At 39.3% G+C, this 15,949-nt stretch overlaps 3 protein-coding genes across 8 annotated transcripts; 1 reads left to right on the forward strand and 2 right to left on the reverse strand.

Annotated features, from left to right (window-relative positions):
* The first annotated feature begins 628 nt into the window (after window positions 1–628).
* On the forward strand, window positions 629–7,084 carry LOC140790344 (probable protein arginine N-methyltransferase 1). 2 transcript variants are annotated; one of them, XM_073140381.1, is made up of 9 exons: window positions 659–952; window positions 1,429–1,439; window positions 2,132–2,287; window positions 3,110–3,173; window positions 3,260–3,402; window positions 4,828–4,915; window positions 5,095–5,210; window positions 5,298–5,448; window positions 6,624–7,084. In XM_073140381.1, the coding sequence occupies exons 1-9, from the start codon at window positions 739–741 to the stop codon at window positions 6,827–6,829; spliced, it is 1,149 nt and encodes a 382-aa protein (XP_072996482.1). In that variant the 5' UTR covers window positions 659–738; the 3' UTR covers window positions 6,830–7,084. The 2 variants fall into 2 exon arrangements, with proteins under 2 accessions (XP_072996490.1, XP_072996482.1); XM_073140389.1 differs by lacking the exon at window positions 1,429–1,439 and having other exon boundaries at window positions 629–952.
* A 631-nt stretch (window positions 7,085–7,715) lies between these two features.
* LOC140790357 (RGG repeats nuclear RNA binding protein A-like) lies at window positions 7,716–10,365 on the reverse strand. Of its 3 annotated transcripts, none has more exons than XM_073140402.1 (7): window positions 10,017–10,365; window positions 9,630–9,928; window positions 9,023–9,413; window positions 8,771–8,915; window positions 8,253–8,411; window positions 8,100–8,162; window positions 7,716–8,014 (listed from the first exon to the last, which is right to left on the reverse strand). In XM_073140402.1, the coding sequence occupies exons 2-7, from the start codon at window positions 9,802–9,804 to the stop codon at window positions 7,829–7,831; spliced, it is 1,119 nt and encodes a 372-aa protein (XP_072996503.1). In that variant the 5' UTR covers window positions 9,805–9,928; window positions 10,017–10,365; the 3' UTR covers window positions 7,716–7,828. The 3 variants fall into 3 exon arrangements, with proteins under 3 accessions (XP_072996503.1, XP_072996520.1, XP_072996513.1); XM_073140419.1 differs by having other exon boundaries at window positions 10,009–10,043; XM_073140412.1 differs by lacking the exon at window positions 10,017–10,365 and having other exon boundaries at window positions 9,630–10,008.
* A 674-nt stretch (window positions 10,366–11,039) lies between these two features.
* Window positions 11,040–15,663, reverse strand: LOC140798990 (elongation factor 2-like). Of its 3 annotated transcripts, none has more exons than XM_073153088.1 (3): window positions 15,598–15,663; window positions 14,433–14,566; window positions 11,040–13,718 (listed from the first exon to the last, which is right to left on the reverse strand). In XM_073153088.1, exons 2-3 carry the CDS (start codon window positions 14,521–14,523, stop codon window positions 11,278–11,280), a joined length of 2,532 nt encoding a protein of 843 aa, XP_073009189.1. In that variant the 5' UTR covers window positions 14,524–14,566; window positions 15,598–15,663; the 3' UTR covers window positions 11,040–11,277. The 3 variants fall into 3 exon arrangements, with proteins under 3 accessions (XP_073009189.1, XP_073009197.1, XP_073009204.1); XM_073153096.1 differs by having other exon boundaries at window positions 14,433–14,569; window positions 15,598–15,640; XM_073153103.1 differs by having other exon boundaries at window positions 14,433–14,569; window positions 15,575–15,640.
* Window positions 15,664–15,949: the final 286 nt, after the last annotated feature.

Here is a 15,949-nt window from a genome sequence, read left to right on the forward strand (position 1 = left end):
GCACTTTGGATTGCTTCGAGGACCATTTAAACTATATAGCTTGCATAATTTAATCTAAAAATGAACAAAATAAACCTTAATCCAATAAACTGCGGATAAGTAAACTACAAGTCTACAATAGGGGCTACCGAGTGGTATTACTATTCATGACTATCCAGTTTTATCTATAGGATTGTGTGCTTTGATCTGCTTCGCAGCTTGAAATAAATAACAGAAACTTTTATTCTCAAAAAATAGATCACACGAACTTTAACCAAGCATAGTATTCTGAAAAATAATTTTGGATCCATATGATTATATGGATACATATTCAAATATATTTTTTTATAAATATCTAACTTAAATCTATTGGTATTGGATAGATTTGGTCGGTTTTCAGTTTATATTCTATTCGTATCCAATTTATTTACAAATATTGTTATAATTTTTTTAAAACTATATTCTATTCATATCCAATTTATTTACAAATATTATTATAATTTTTTTAAACTATATTCTTATACATGGTTGACCGCGAGCCAATACGGGTCCGGCCCATTTTGACCACTAGCCCGAACCCGTTAACCAACCTCGTGGAGATCCGAATCCAAAAACTACTTAACGTTCTCCCCTCGTAAAAGCGTCCGCCGTCTTCGTATATAAACTTCTCGACCTCTCGGCCGTTCCCTCTCTTTAGCTGCCTTCTTACATCGACTTGCTTTCGAACCCTAATCCTACCTCTGTTCACACCTTCGCGAAATGGGATGGCAGAAGACGAGCAGCTCGAGCTGCAATGGCCTACCGGAGATGGCGACAAGGCTACGTGTCGGTGGGGAGGAGGAAGAGGGGGTCGATGTGGTGATGGAGGCGAGGACCGAGAGCTCCAACCTCGAGGATTTGCAGGAGGAACCAAGCCTAGTCGGAAGTGATAAGACAAGCGCCGACTACTACTTTGACTCCTACTCACACTTCGGTATGGACTCGTTTGTGCTCGATTTCCTTGTTCTTTTTGCTATTGGCTCTGTTAGAGTGGTCTGTTGAGTGTTTTGGAGTGTTTCTGCTGATGATCATTACTAAAAATTCAACCTTTTGCATTCTCGTACTGATTTATTTGGTCTGGAGAATCAGTATATAACTTAATTGAAGTGTATGAAGTAAGATACCAGAGCTTTGGACAAAAAAATCACAGTTGTCTTCCAAATATGAAAGAAAGGAAAGAAAAGAAAAGTTGTTTTCTTGTGTTTTGGCTGATTCTGTGTTTTTTAAAACAACTATATCATTCGGACTCTCCTGTGAATTTATTTTCTTATGATTTATGTTGGTATATTGCTCTTTTTCTTTTTCTTGATGGTACCTTTTTCATGGACACTGGGTTGTTGTCTTTATTTTATGCGATTGTTGCCACAGTAGCTTATGGTGCTTTCCTTTTTTTTTCCTTCAAATTTGCAGGAATTCATGAAGTAAGTAATTTGCTATCAAGTTTCGGAGGCCTTGCTGGTAGTTATGGTTGGTAATTTGTGTACAAACTTCCGTGGAATCATAAACATGTCAGGAAAGGAGATATTTTCTATCCTTCCCTTGAATGTTTAGCGCTATATTTTGTTTCAAAAGATTAATTTTGTTTTTCTTATTGGAACCCTTCATAATGGAGGGGGTCCTCATGAACTGTAAATATTATGTCTCTCCCTCTCACCCAGTTGCTAGAACTATTATTTTACATTGCATTATAGATACTGATATATTTACAGCCTAACCAGATCTCCTTCAAGGGAGCCGCCTATCTTTTATAAGTATGCCTACTCAGATTTTTTTCATGAAGTGTAAAAATTTGATCATCGCACTGGAATCCAGGTTGCATTGGAATCACATTGGTTTCATATGTAGTGCCAATCATTTATTAATTTCCTTTTCTTGTTTTCATATTATCTCACTGCTGGGATGGGAGAAATCTATCATGTCAAAAAGCTATTTGTTTTGACTGTTATGTTTAAATAACTATGTTCCGAGCTTCTGATTTCAGTTACTTTTGGGAGTTGTTCTTGATCTTCTTAATGATACTCCAAGTGTTGGATAAGCTTAAGTGCTTTCATATAACAGTGCACCCTTAATCAACATAAGATTCTGAACTTTGTATATTGCATCCATCTTGCAGGAAATGTTGAAAGATGTTGTTAGGACAAGGACATATCAAAATGCTATATACCATAATAACTTTCTTTTCAAGGACAAGGTGGTCCTTGATGTGGGTGCGGGGACAGGAATCCTCTCTCTTTTTTGTGCAAAAGCAGGAGCAAAACATGTATATGCGGTCAGTCTTTGTTCCTAGTTGCTAAGGTCATGAAAAGATTTCCTTTTTATTATGGTTTTAGCTTTTTTTATTGATGAGGGAATCTGAATTTAGCAAGTAACAAGTACTATGACCTGAACAAGATATGCACCTGAACTGCTAGCAGAAATGACACATAAGTTTGATTATATGTGACTTCTCCAAGAAGCATTTTATAATGTTTATCTTTCCTCTTTGCCAATGATCTTGCTGATGAGTCTTTTTTTTATCAGCAATTGTATTCATTCATATTAGATCAAATGTCCCAGGAAACTGCGGTGGATAACTGAATATTCTCTACCTATATATCGTGAATAGGAGTTCTATAGCAGCTTGCCACAGCTACATCTGTCAAGAGGTCCTTCCAACATCGGCCATAATAATCCATAGCTGAAGAACGTCTATCTAATTAGATATTCATTCTCTAATTGTCAAGTTTTCTGGTCTTATCAGTCAGCGTATTTTATGAAGATGCCCACTAATTTCATATTAGTATGCTGCATTCAGCAATCAGATATTTGATGGATCTTACATGTTCATTTTCCCTTCAAAACAATTTCCTTAATTTGTGTTAGTAACTTGCTGATGAATTCATCTTATTATGCTGAATTAGTATTATAAAACATTTGTGCAGATAAAATGCTCCTTGTTAATTTATGATTTCATTTCTTGATTGTCTTTTCTATATATTTCATGGACCTTGTGTCCATTTTCCCTTATGCACAATGTTGTTGATTTATGCTTAGTCACTTGCTGGTGATCATCTTGTTATACTGATTTAGTAATATCAAAACCTTTCTACAGATAGAATGCTCCCAAATGGCTGACATGGCAAAAGAAATTGTTCAAACAAATGGATTTTCTAGTGGTGATTACATTCTCTTTCCTCTAGTGGATGTTTCTGTATTTATTAGCTTGTCATAAACTTGTAGCTATGTTCTGCTATTTCTACAGTGATAACAGTACTGAAAGGGAAGGTTGAAGATATTGAACTTCCAGTCACTCACGTAGATGTCATCATTTCTGAGTGGATGGGATACTTCCTCCTGTTTGAGAATATGTTGAACACAGTTTTGTATGCACGCGACAAGTGGCTTGTAAGTGATTCTTCACAATGCATATATTGAGATAGCAATTCTAATACATTTTAGCTTGGGACTTGTCTTGTTTGTCATGTTTTGCTTAGACAGGATTAACCTGCTAATATTAACATTTGTGTGGGCCTGAATCATGTGGGCTTTTGTTGTAGGGTTACGACAGCGCCAAACATGCAGTAAACATTAAGTTAAACGTGCTCTTGCCTCCCTGACTATACCACAAGGAGAGATATCTGGAAACTAGTCAGCCATGAGAATAAATGAGTTCCACAATTTCATAGAAATTTCATGAAACTCCTTAAGTTTCTCTATCGATTTCTAGAAGAGCTTAACTACAACTGTAGAGCTTGCCCCAATAGTAAGAAAACTATCTCTGTGCTAATAGCAGATTATAAGGAAAAGATGGTCATTCATTTAAAGTGCAGAATACTGTGGTTTAGGTATATGTTGCAAAAATTGCATGAGCACTTCAATAATGAAATCTAGTACCTCAAGAGAACCTTTTTACACTAACTCTTGTTAAAATATACAGATGCCAATAATTACATCCCACCATCATGGTAATGCAACATGGAGCCATAAAACCTTTTATAGATATTTTCTGTTTCTTTTTTCAAGAAGAAGATTAGCACAATGGAATCAGATTACAAAGTCAAACCCAACTACTCCTAGATAGTTAGCTATGTCGGTGACTATATGATATGGTCTAATGGCAAGAAAGAAACAAGAATAGGTGAGAACTTGTTTATACGGCACAGGAGAGCATCAGTCATACTCCAAATTAACTATCTTCTGCATGAGAAGGCCTTCTCAATCTATCTTTGTCATATGTATTTATTGGGATATGGTGCATCTGTTAGCAATTTTGTTAGATGCATCATTATGACAATTTGTGCGAATAGACCGTATAAGACAGCAAGGATACAGGGCCAAGGATATCTAAGCTGCAAATCATGCATGGAATACAAATAACCTATAGTGATCATGGTTACAATGTCCGAACTAAGTACTAACAATGGTTACAATGTCCATACTAAGTACTAACAAGTTTTGTAAGCAAGCACTGAGCACACCTTCAGACACAAATTTCAGTTCAGAGACATTCTCTGGCTCAGTCATATTGGTGTTGATTTTGGTGTTAGCCTCATCAACCTCAGTTCCTGCAAAGTACTTGAGCGATTTGAAGTGATGAATTTAGTGATGGAAACCAAAGTTCGGATAAAGCGAGGTGATTATCATGTAGCTTGTTAAATAACTGAGAACCTGTTGATTCTTCCTGAAGTTGATTTCTTATTCTTTTGAGTGGTATTAGAGGTATCGTATGAATATCTTATTTTGATGTCTGATTCCTGAATTCTTATGAACCTTCTAAGGGAAGCTCTAAAAGAGGATAACATATTTCCTTTTTCATTTTTCCTCTTGTAGGTTAATGATGGAATTGTCTTACCAGACAAGGCATCCCTGTATTTAACCGCAATTGAGGATGCTGAATACAAAGAAGACAAGATTGAATGTGAGATTTTATTCGCACTGTTTTTGCACTTGGGTTTGTACAAAGCACCATTTCTTTCTTTTGCTTGAGGCTGAAAATGTTTTTCCAGATCCTTCATTGCCAACCTACCAACTTTTCTTATACCAACATCTTCTGTGTATACTCCAGATGTCTTCTGACAATCATGTGTCCTCTTGTAGTCTGGAATGACGTATATGGTTTTGATATGGGCTGCATCAAGAAACAGGCCTTGATAGAACCACTTGTAGATACTGTGGACCAAAAACAAATAGTCACCAACTGCCAGCTGCTCAAGGTGAACAGTTCAATCAGCTTCTTTTTCTGTTTCCCTTGGCTGTAAATGAGATATAGTTAAACAATTGCTTTCTCTAATTAAAATTAGATGATGGATATTTCAAAAATGGATCCTGGCGATGCCTCCTTCACAGCACCATTTAAACTTGTGGCAGAGCGCAAGGATTATATCCATGCTTTTGTGGCTTACTTTGATGTCTCATTCACCAGATGTCACAAATTGATGGGATTCTCAACAGGTTCTCTATCTTCTTCTAGGCATTATGTTGTTCCATTATTCAATTTTATGGCTTACAAGGCTTGCATGGAAGCTTGCATCTGTAGGGAATATGATATTCAGCATGAAGTGGTTTTAACATTGTTTAATTTATAATGGAACATTTGGATATCCCGCATTCTCACTCCATTCTTAGATTGGACTGAGCAACGGTAAGTGATATTGTTGATCTCATATTTTTATTTCAAATACATTAAGAATATTATTGAACTTTATATTTCCCTCCTAACGCTTTTACTTATAGGTCTTCATGCTTAAGGACTCGGTTGACTGAAATAGACTTAGATCTTGAGTATAACATATTTTCTGGCATGGTTTTGTAATTGCACCCAGATGAAACAGTAATAGTTGAAACTTAATGCAAAATAAAGCTATACTCATTGGTTAAGGCAGAAATTATCAAGATTTTTGGTCTTGCCATTTATTTTGTACCACAATAGTTTTGGCTTAAGATATTCATTTTTTTTCTATTGGGTCAAAACCAAAACTGAAAGTTCGAACCATAATTTTTGCAATTAAGATAGGAATTCATTGGCTTAAGATCATTGTTTCTGCAATACTTGTTAGATACTTCATGGGTACGGGTACTTCCTTTACATATCCGATTATTTCGAAACAAAATTAGGGTACCAGTGACCCTCAATGATTGTGGTAGTATTGATACAGTTAGCTTTGTTCCTCTTAAATCGCATCAGAGAACCAGCATTGCAGCCAAGGGGATATGCTGTACTGTAGGCATACTACCTACCAACTTGTCTAGTAAATGGAGTTGGTGGGTTATAGGTAGAATATCTTGTAGTAGTAGGTTTTATTGTGTAAACATAGGATTCTTTGTTATCGTTCACCTCCTTCGGTCAGATATGATTTCACATGTCGTTGAGAAGAATGACAATGATAATACAGTAAGGTTATCTTGCATATTCATTAATACATAAATGTTTTGTTCCCCACTGCCAGAATTTCTAACTTGTGGAATATATGATAAATATCTACCATCATCTTTTGAATTATGATAAAAATCCCCGTAGTTGTTATCACATCTGCTTATGTTCCTGTCATTGTAAATTTATTCCCCAAGCATGTAATGGAAATGCATCCATGTTGTATTCTGGAATATTTGATGTTTTCTTTCCACAGGACCAAGATCAAAAACTACTCACTGGAAGCAGACAGTTCTCTACCTTGAAGAAGTTCTATCTATCTGTGAGGGAGAAGCACTGACAGGGAGTATGACTGTCGAGCAAAACAAAAAGAATCCGCGAGACGTAGATATAATGCTCAAGTATTCCTTAAATGGCCAGCATTGCCAGGTCTCGAGAACACAGTACTACAAAATGCGGTAAACAGATGCAATGATTTGCTAGAAGAGGGGTAGGAAAATCTCTTTTTCTGTTGAGAAAAGTAGAAAATTCCCACTATGCAGATTCATACTTTATTTTTGGAGGATATTCATCACTAGCACACATCATGGTGCTTCAAGAAACATATTACTGTATTCTGCTGCAATTTGTTATAGTTTTGAAATCTTTTCCTGTCCATTCAAGTAGCGAACTAAAGCTTGATGAATATTAGGAGAAACTGCAGACTGACGTTTCCAAGATCTGCATCATGGATGACATAAGCAACTGTGTTAATCGTATTATGTTCTACGACAGAATATCTAGATTGTCTATAGCTTATTCTTGAGCATCGAAATGCCTTTATTATCAAATTTCAGAAGAAAAAAGAAATTAGTTCAATCTTGCGTCTTGGCATATCCAGTTCTGCTAAATTTTGTTTATTTTGATAAACCTACTGAAGCATTTAACATTACAATCTTCCATGTGTCCTGCACCTTGGATCTCACATAGGAGAAATGCTACATAACCATGTCTGACCCTCCTTGATCACCTTCTCACTCCAAAACCCTAAACCAATCCTGAAATCACCTGCTAGCCAGATTCAAAATTTACTTTCCAACCTTTAATACACCTGACATGTATAACATCACAATGCAAGATATGTTCATCCAACTTCATTTATATCAAACCGTGTACTGTGGAAAAATTCAAAATTATGAAGCAGCAGACAAATACTGCATCTGAACCGATGGCAACTGAGTTATTTAGAAGAGTAGGCACGAGATGTATCAGACGATACATTCATGCACTCATTCTCTTGGTTAGATGTGCTAAGATATAATTAAGCATTGCTAAGGGCAACACATTAGCTCAGATATACATAGTCGAGGAGAAAGAAATTAAACAGGCATAATTATTGTATAGGTTCGTCATGACACAAATTAGAAACGGACAAAAATTAAGAGACTGCAAAGATAAGCAATGTTTGATCACACATGCCCTTCATTTCCCACCAAGTGTAGGAAACTGTTCTTGATCTTCGATTGAAGGGGCAGCAGCTGGGCCTCTTGCACCCCCACCGAAACCACCTCGGAATGGTGCACGGTCACCACGCCCTCTGCCACGGCCACGGCCTCCTTGGTATCTCTCACCTTCAGCTGGCTTCAAGAACTCGTTGATACTCAGAGACTAGCAAAGAGAGTGCTGGTCATGATTAAAATCGTCTAGGAAGCAGGATGGTAAAATGATGACAGAAAAGATATATACTATGTACCTTCTTGGCACGTTCATCACGCTCAGCATTTTCTTTCTTTTTCAGAGAGTCTTTATCTGAACCCTAATGACATAATAATGCAAGGATCAGCAGAAATATCTCACCCTACATGCAGTAATGATAAGAAAATAGAAACTGCCTAAGTGAACCTACCAACTTGATGAAGACATCATCATTTCCCTTTTTCAATGACAGTTGCTGCATAGACTGCAGCTCCTTGTCAATTACAACCTTCCTCTCTTCAGCCTTCAATGCAAGTAGGGCTTTCCGTTTCTCCTCCCTTATTTTCTCATACTCCTCCAAAGTCATCTCCTATATATGCAACACTTAAGCTATGTGCGGAAGTACTTACGATGATTCAAACATAAATTAAACACAAATTGACGGCGTGTATTGTCATTCTATTAACTACAAACACGAGTCATACAAATAACATTGGAAAAAAAAAATGACAAGCATTTTTCTCTTCATGTTTTGTCAATTTTTTTCTCTTCCAAACAATGAAAACTGCACAGCATGCTGCTGATGATAACTTTCAGAATATAGTAACTATTTTGGACATAAGAAAGAAGTGATCAGTTAATCTAAATGCAGCTAGATATGCCACCTCACAGCCAGTAGACCAACATATATTCAAAGCACCGTCTAACAGAGAAGCAAATTTTGTGTACCTTCTCCTCTCGTTCCTTTTCTTCTGTCTCATTAGCAGCACCTTCCTTGTCTTTAGTCACCTCTGATGATTGCACATCTTCCTGCTCTGTCTGTTTCTCAGTCACTGAAATGTTTCCTTCAGTTTTCGCTGTTCCTTCAGTTTCCCTAATCAATTAACCAATTATCATTGTTTAACTTTCACAACATTGATCTCAAATCACAGTTTATTACAAATTTATATCACAGGAAGGGAAAAGAAGAGATGACTTAACTGGGCAGGTGTCTCATCACTAGTAGTTCCCCAGTTCCCACGTCCTGAACCCTCACGCTTGAACTCATAGCCACGACCGGTGCCACTCCGGCGCTCATACGTCCTCCTCAGCGGCCTTTCAGATTCAGCTCCAGCCTCATCATTTCCATATCCACCACGACGGCCACCACGGTAAGGCTGACGTAGCCCACGCTCTCTGTCTTGAGTTCTATTCATGTCACCATCTTCTCCTCCAGTACCTCCACTAGCACCACCACCATATCCCCCGGCAAATCCATTCACATTTCCATTCCCAAAATCTCTGCCTTGCCCTCGTCCACCTCTACCACGACCCAATCCGCCTCGGCCAGATCCACCTCTAGCCGGTGCAGTGCTGCCCCGACCCTCCCTCACTGACAAAGACACAAATAATAAGGAGATAAATATATAAAAATTTGCATTTTCCCATCAAAATAACAACTCCTTCAAAAGAAGAAACTATAATAAAAAGACATATAAGACATTAAGAAAGATCCATAATGTAAAAACTTCATCGGCACAGACACACACTAATCAAGGATTGATTAACAGCATAAGGTAAATGCATAGCAGAGGTGCATATAACTCACCAGATTGAGCCGGAGGGGCCGGTTTGGACGGAAGCTTCGCCACCGCAGGCGCCGCCGCCGCGGCCGGCGGCGCAGGCTTCTTGGTGGCGATCTTTTGCTGCTGAGCGGCGATCAGCTGAGCCGGATCGTCGGTATCGACGTCGCCGAGCAGATCGAAGGGGTTCGCCGTCGCCATCTCCGAGGAGAAGAACTGGAGCCGCGCTTCGTGGGGGGCTGGAGGCCAGACGAGTACTAGAAGGAGCTCCTCCGCGATTCGATCGCCATGGAAACCCTAGAAACAACGGCGGAGAGGCGCCTCTCTGAAGAAAACAAAACAAGGATTAGGGTTTTGTGGCGGCGCCCATTAGAAATATAGGAGAGGAAAACAAAAGGAGGCAACGGAGAAACCCTAGCCGCAATGGTTGCAGACGACCTAATCCCTTCCTTCCCATCTCGGGAATACTAATCTATTCCTCCTGCCTGAAATGACGAAGCTATCCTTCGCGTCTTGCGAACGAAGCGTGACGAGGTAAGGGCAATTTCGTCATACGGCACTTGGCATCGAATAGGTGAATGCACGCTGAGATCGAACGGTCGAGATTTATCCGGATAGAAGAACCCTATCCGTGTCCAGATAATTTGGTATTATTTGGCCATGGCAATTATTGTGCTGTCCATTATCGTCGAAAAGTTCAGAGAGATGGATAAGGAAAAAGAAAGCAATGGATAAGGAGGTACCTGTCCCGGTTAGGGCGGTAATCTTTTATTCACGGTTATGGATAGCTATCTTGAGTAATTACTTGTTATCATGCCTTTTATTGCTTTTGAATTGGTTAAGCAAATGGAGATAAATCTCTTTTCAATTGATTATACCCCTGGATTTGAGAACAGAATCCCAAAAGCTACTTGATCCAATGATTCTCTCAATTTGGAAGTTCTCAAACAACATTACACCACAAATAGATCATTATAGCACAAAAGAGCCATTCCCATCTATTTTTAATTTATTCGAGTAGCATAATAATTGAATTCTATCGGCTTAGAAAAATTATAAATTTAATTTTTCATTAAGAGATTATATGTATATGGTTTAAGACTTAAAACAGCTCTAGCTATTTGTCTATAATAAAAATAAGACAGGCTTTAACTTGTATGCTCAAGTTTAAGAGCTATGTTTTTCTGAGAGCAATCAAAAGATTCGTTGCCTTGGTGTGATGCTACCAAAAGAATCAACTCAATATACAAGAGATAAATAGCATAAGAAACTTCTGTGAAATAATATTTATTTCATCCACAACTTAATTCCAGGAGAAATATAGTTGAATCGGAAAATCAAGCTCTGTGGCAAAGCGAAATAGAAACAAAAAGCATTTCTTAGTTTTGCAACATATGGACTTCAAAAGAAGCACAACAACCAGAGAGCAAGCAGGATTAATAAAAAGAACTCCCAAGCAACTAAAATAGTTCATAAGCTAAGCAATATGAGAGACCTAGCTGATAGAGCGTAGAAAATATCATAATCCGACATTATCATCACTTCGTTCAGACGACACTTCTGAAAATTGAAAATAAATTAAGTTCTCGAATCCCACAGGGCAGACTCAACAATAAGACAGTGAAACGGAAGATAATTAAAGAGCACCAGCGCAAATATCAGTGAAGAGAAAATTTAGAGCTTGTCTTCGAACTCGGAGAGTGGGGTCATCTGCTCCTTCAAGCCTTTCCTCTTGCGAATGTCTTTAACAAGCTGAGCTGCTTGAGAAGTAGGGTCCAATGGGTCAGAGGACATCATATCCCAGTGATCAAACACACACTGAGGGAATGCCTGGCCTGATGTTGCAGCCCTCAGAGTACTCGAGAACCCGAAAGACTCGATGACAGGGAGGTAAGCCTTGATGTTATAAAGGGGAGTGCCTGGCCTCTGCATCTCTTCAAAGACATGACCTCTCTTCTGATTAAGAACACCATAGATGCCTCCTAGTGCCTGCTCGGGAGCTTGAATCTCTACCAGGTAAACTGGTTCCAAAAGTCTAGGTTTTGCAGTAAGTTGTGATGCATAAATGACCCTTCTCGCTGTCGGAATAACCTGGCCACCACCTCTGTGAATAGCATCAGCATGTAGAACCACATCACACACCTCAAAGCATATTGCACGCATGTTTTCTTCACAAAGTGCTCCTTCCTTCGATGCCCACTGGAACCCAGCCACAACAGAGTCCTTAATTTCATTAAGGTACTGAACACCTTTACACATGTCAACCACCATGTTAGGACCGGTGGTCTCAGGGCCAAAACACCAAATCTTCTTAGCGAGATCCTTGTCCCAGCCAAACTCCTCAGAGAGTATCTTTGCTCGTACTTTGGGATCATCTCTCGGGCCAATGCGTCCATCATCAATGGCCTCAGGAAGCCCCTCTTCCAATGGCCGTGCTTCCATGTAGAGACGGTTGTGCTTGTTTGGTGACTTGCTCATAACAGTCCTGCATGATTTCTCAAGCACGGTTTCACGGAAAGAAACGACTGGATCAGATACGACAATTTCTGCTCCACCCATGAAATCTTCCTGCAAGTCCTTCAGACAAATCTCAAGGTGAAGCTCTCCGGCTCCAGCAATAATGTGCTCACCAGACTCCTCAATAGTACATACAACCATGGGATCTGATTTTGCCAAACGTTTTAAACCTTCCACAAGCTTGGGAAGGTCAGATGCAACTTTGCATTGTACCGCAACACGCACAACTGGGGAGACAGAGAACTTCATTGCTCTAATTGGATGGGCATCAACTTCCTTCTCATTAGTTAGTGTAGCATTCTTGGTGATGAACTGATCCAATCCAACCATAGCAACTGTGTTCCCACAGGGCACATCCTCCACAGACTCTTGTTTCTTTCCCATCCAGATAACAGTTCTTTGTACGCTCTTCACGTATAGGTCTTTCTTCTGACCCGGCACGTAGTTTGGTCCCATAATTCTAACCTTCAAACCTGTCGAGACCTTTCCAGAGAAGACTCGCCCAAATGCAAAGAACCTGCCCTTGTCAGAAGCTGGAATCATCTTAGAAACATACAACATGAGAGGCCCTTCTGGATCACAGTTTCTGATAGCATTTGCATACATATCATCAAGTGGGCCCTCGTATAAGTTCTCCACACGGTACCTCTGTGCCGTGGCAGGAGATGGAAGGTGGAAGATCATCATCTCAAGAAGGGCACTGCTTGCAGGAAGCCAAGTCTGCATGACCCTCTTCATTAAAGCTTTACCCATGAGTTCCTTCTCCTCAGATTTCATGGTCACACCGAGCTTCTGCAACATCGGCCACAACTTGTCTTTCTGATCGTTCATGCATGTGCTGATGATTTGCTTAATTGGTTCATAACAGAACTGAACAAAGCCTCGTTTGCAGGTAGCCGAGCCTGTGTTCTTTGAAGTCCACTTCTTGGTGGCTGGATCAAAATAATTCTCACCCCAAAGCCTCTCCATCATCTTGGACTCGTCAACTCCAAACTTGGCAGCATACATTTTGGCAAAGTTGGTGAGGGTGAAAGCCCAACCATGCAACCCTGCAGAGAAAGCAACAGTTCCTTTCTCCGGGTACACTTGGACATCACCCAGAAGGGGGTCTTCATAGGTCGCCATGATGACATTGGCATTCTCAATGACACGTTGGAAGGTCTGATAAGCCTCCTCACCCTCAACCTGAAGCTCTAAGAAACAGCGATCCATCTTGTTAACAGTCAACACAGGTCTGATCCTCTCTCCCAGAGCCTGTCGGAGGACCGTTTCAGTCTGGACACATACACCCTCAACACAGTCAACAACAACTAGTGCTCCATCAGTAATACGAAGAGCAGCTGTAACCTCCGAAGAGAAGTCAACATGCCCAGGTGAATCGATGAGGTTGATGAGATACTCATTTCCTGCTCTCTCGCCCTTAAAACTCTTCAGTGACTCGTCTGTCATCTCATAGTAAAGAGAGATTCCAGTAGATTTGATTGTAATACCACGTTCAGCTTCATCCTGGCGAGTATCAGTCATCCTAACATCACCAGCGACTTCTTGTGCAATAATACCAGCTGCTGCCACAAGTGAATCAGTGAGGGTAGACTTGCCTGCAAAATCCATGAAAAATTGGATGTTACACTTCTATATTGCAAATAATAGAGAGGAAACCTAAAGCATAGGAACCCAAAGTTACATTAATCTTCAGCACATAAAAATGAGCCAGACAATATCTTAGTTTAAGACAACTGGACAGCATTTAACTAATAGAGGCTCTTCATTCCTTCAACTAATCTACACAAAGCAAATTAAAGGACACTACCTACGAGGAATGTGTGAAGAGAAGATATTTCCTATAATACAAAAACCAAACTTAACAAACCACGGATATTATAATCAAATTCTGAAATGCTAAGAGGCTTCCACAAAAAAACCCGGTTTCTATCTTTAAATGGAACACTGTCTAACTCAATCATACTGCTGGAACTTCTTTGTAAGAACAACCAAGAAAAAGGCTGGGCTGGAGGAAAATAAGTTTCTCTGTTGTTACTATGGCAAACAAAACGTTTAATGATGATTTAACTAATCTGACAGCATTTAACAGTACAACACCATAAAAATCCTGAAAGATACATCAGATAAAAAGATAGAGGAAAAGCCAGCTAGCATGGTGAATGCAGAAAATAAGTCCTATCTCCAGACACAGTACATCTCTAGTAATTTACAATAATCTAATGTGCCAGGAAAGTAAGACAAGAAATTTGGAACTATATATTTCACTTTTGCATAAATTAGATGAAATGGAAAATTGTACACTCTCATACCATGATCCACATGTGCAATGACAGACATGTTACGGATATTGTGTTTCATGTCCATAATTCTGCGGAGCTCCTCAGCTGTGAACTTCACCATCTTGGCTGCCTTGGGAGATCACAAAAAGACCTTAAAGATGTTCCTGCTAATTTCAAAAGCATCTTATTTAGCAAAATTAAATAACAAAGATCAGTGTATCAAACAAAAAACACCATACAAAAAAGATGAAACAAGCAATTTGCAAAAAGAAAGGTGATAATTCTAATTTCGCCTAGCAATTCAGCATCTATACAACATTAGCCTTCCTCTAGCACCCATGGTTGGCAGCAACAGATAACCAGGTATAACTTACATAACCACTTATTGACCAGGGGGGTCAGGAAACAACCTAGGAAGCATTTGTTTCTAATTAGAATATACAAGTTCACATTTTCTTAAAAAACAAGGAAAGGAAAAGAGAAATGATTAGTACCAGGACGACATACGGATAGAATTTGATACCCTACCGAGTTTGTTTAGTTATAGAACCCGGATACATATGTGTGATAACAGCATAATAATTTTTCAAGAACTCCTTTGAGACCCACAATAAGCTTTTCTATAATCGGACAATTAGCACATGCATGAATAATCTATTCTTTTCCCTTTATCAACCTAGAAAAGAAATCAAAGTACTTACCTGAATACTCTGCTTCACTTCGAAATAAACAGAAATATTGCTTCTTAATTCGTCCCCGTAGCAATCTCTTTACCAACCAAGAGATAATATAGAAAACACGGTTCCAGACAAGTAACTTACCAAATGGATCATAACTGTAAGTACAATAGATGGAACCAACAAGAACATCTAATATGAACAGATCTATCAACATAAGGACCAAAATCATCAGAAAACAATCATTCCAGTGTTATATTTATTTATTCTAAAAGAGAAGTGAATTTTAAGCTACGAAATCATTGACGAACTATGACGATGATAACAAACGATAAGAACAACCAAAAAGAAGATCGCGATGAATCAGTACCACTTCAGAGATCTAATCAACCACCAGGACTAACACCAGATCTACAATACTTAATCAAACCCATCCTCGCTTGTACTCTAAACCGAAGTATGTGACATAAATCACAAAAGAAATAAATTACATACGGCATCAAGATAAAGAACCGAACCTAAGAAGAAAGAGCAAAGATGAGTGCCGCCGCGGTAAGCTGCTAAGAACCCTAGGTAACCTTTGAAACTATATATAGCGGCGAGACCTCTCCCCGTTTCACGTATCCCGCGGAACGGATTTGTTAAGGTAGTCCATCGGGGTCGATTGCGCGAATCTTGATGCGTTCGGTCAAAGAACCGTCGTCGCGGTTCTCTTCACAGCCGTCGATTGGGTCATCCAGATCACAACCTTATCTCTAGCCTCTAGGCTCGCTCTAGGGCACGTTGGAAAATCCAAACATACTCACTGCCATGATCCGATCCAGACCGTCAGGCTCAATTCTTTTATCGGGCCAGGCTGGGCTGGTCTGG

The sequence above is a fragment of the Typha latifolia genome, chromosome 1, assembly GCF_019914945.1.
Source record: "Typha latifolia isolate L0001 chromosome 1, TyphaL0001v2, whole genome shotgun sequence".
NCBI classification, from domain to species: Eukaryota; Viridiplantae; Streptophyta; class Magnoliopsida; order Poales; family Typhaceae; genus Typha; species Typha latifolia.

Bases quoted from the DNA above. Each gene is read 5' to 3' on its own strand.
- LOC140790344 (XM_073140381.1), top strand. From the start codon at position 739: ATGGGATGGCAGAAGACGAGCAGCTCGAGCTGCAATGGCCTACCGGAG. The intron at 3,174-3,259 runs GTGATTACATTC...CTATTTCTACAG, and splicing joins AACAAATGGATTTTCTAGTG to TGATAACAGTACTGAAAGGG. The intron at 5,449-6,623 runs GTTCTCTATCTT...TTCTTTCCACAG, and splicing joins ATTGATGGGATTCTCAACAG to GACCAAGATCAAAAACTACT.
- LOC140790357 (XM_073140402.1), bottom strand. From the start codon at position 9,804: ATGGCGACGGCGAACCCCTTCGATCTGCTCGGCGACGTCGATACCGAC. The intron at 8,163-8,252 runs GTAGGTTCACTT...TTATGTCATTAG, and splicing joins ATGATGTCTTCATCAAGTTG to GGTTCAGATAAAGACTCTCT. The intron at 8,015-8,099 runs GTACATAGTATA...TCTCTTTGCTAG, and splicing joins GTGATGAACGTGCCAAGAAG to TCTCTGAGTATCAACGAGTT.
- LOC140798990 (XM_073153088.1), bottom strand. From the start codon at position 14,523: ATGGTGAAGTTCACAGCTGAGGAGCTCCGCAGAATTATGGACATGAAA. The intron at 13,719-14,432 runs GTATGAGAGTGT...TGGATTTTGCAG, and splicing joins CATTGCACATGTGGATCATG to GCAAGTCTACCCTCACTGAT.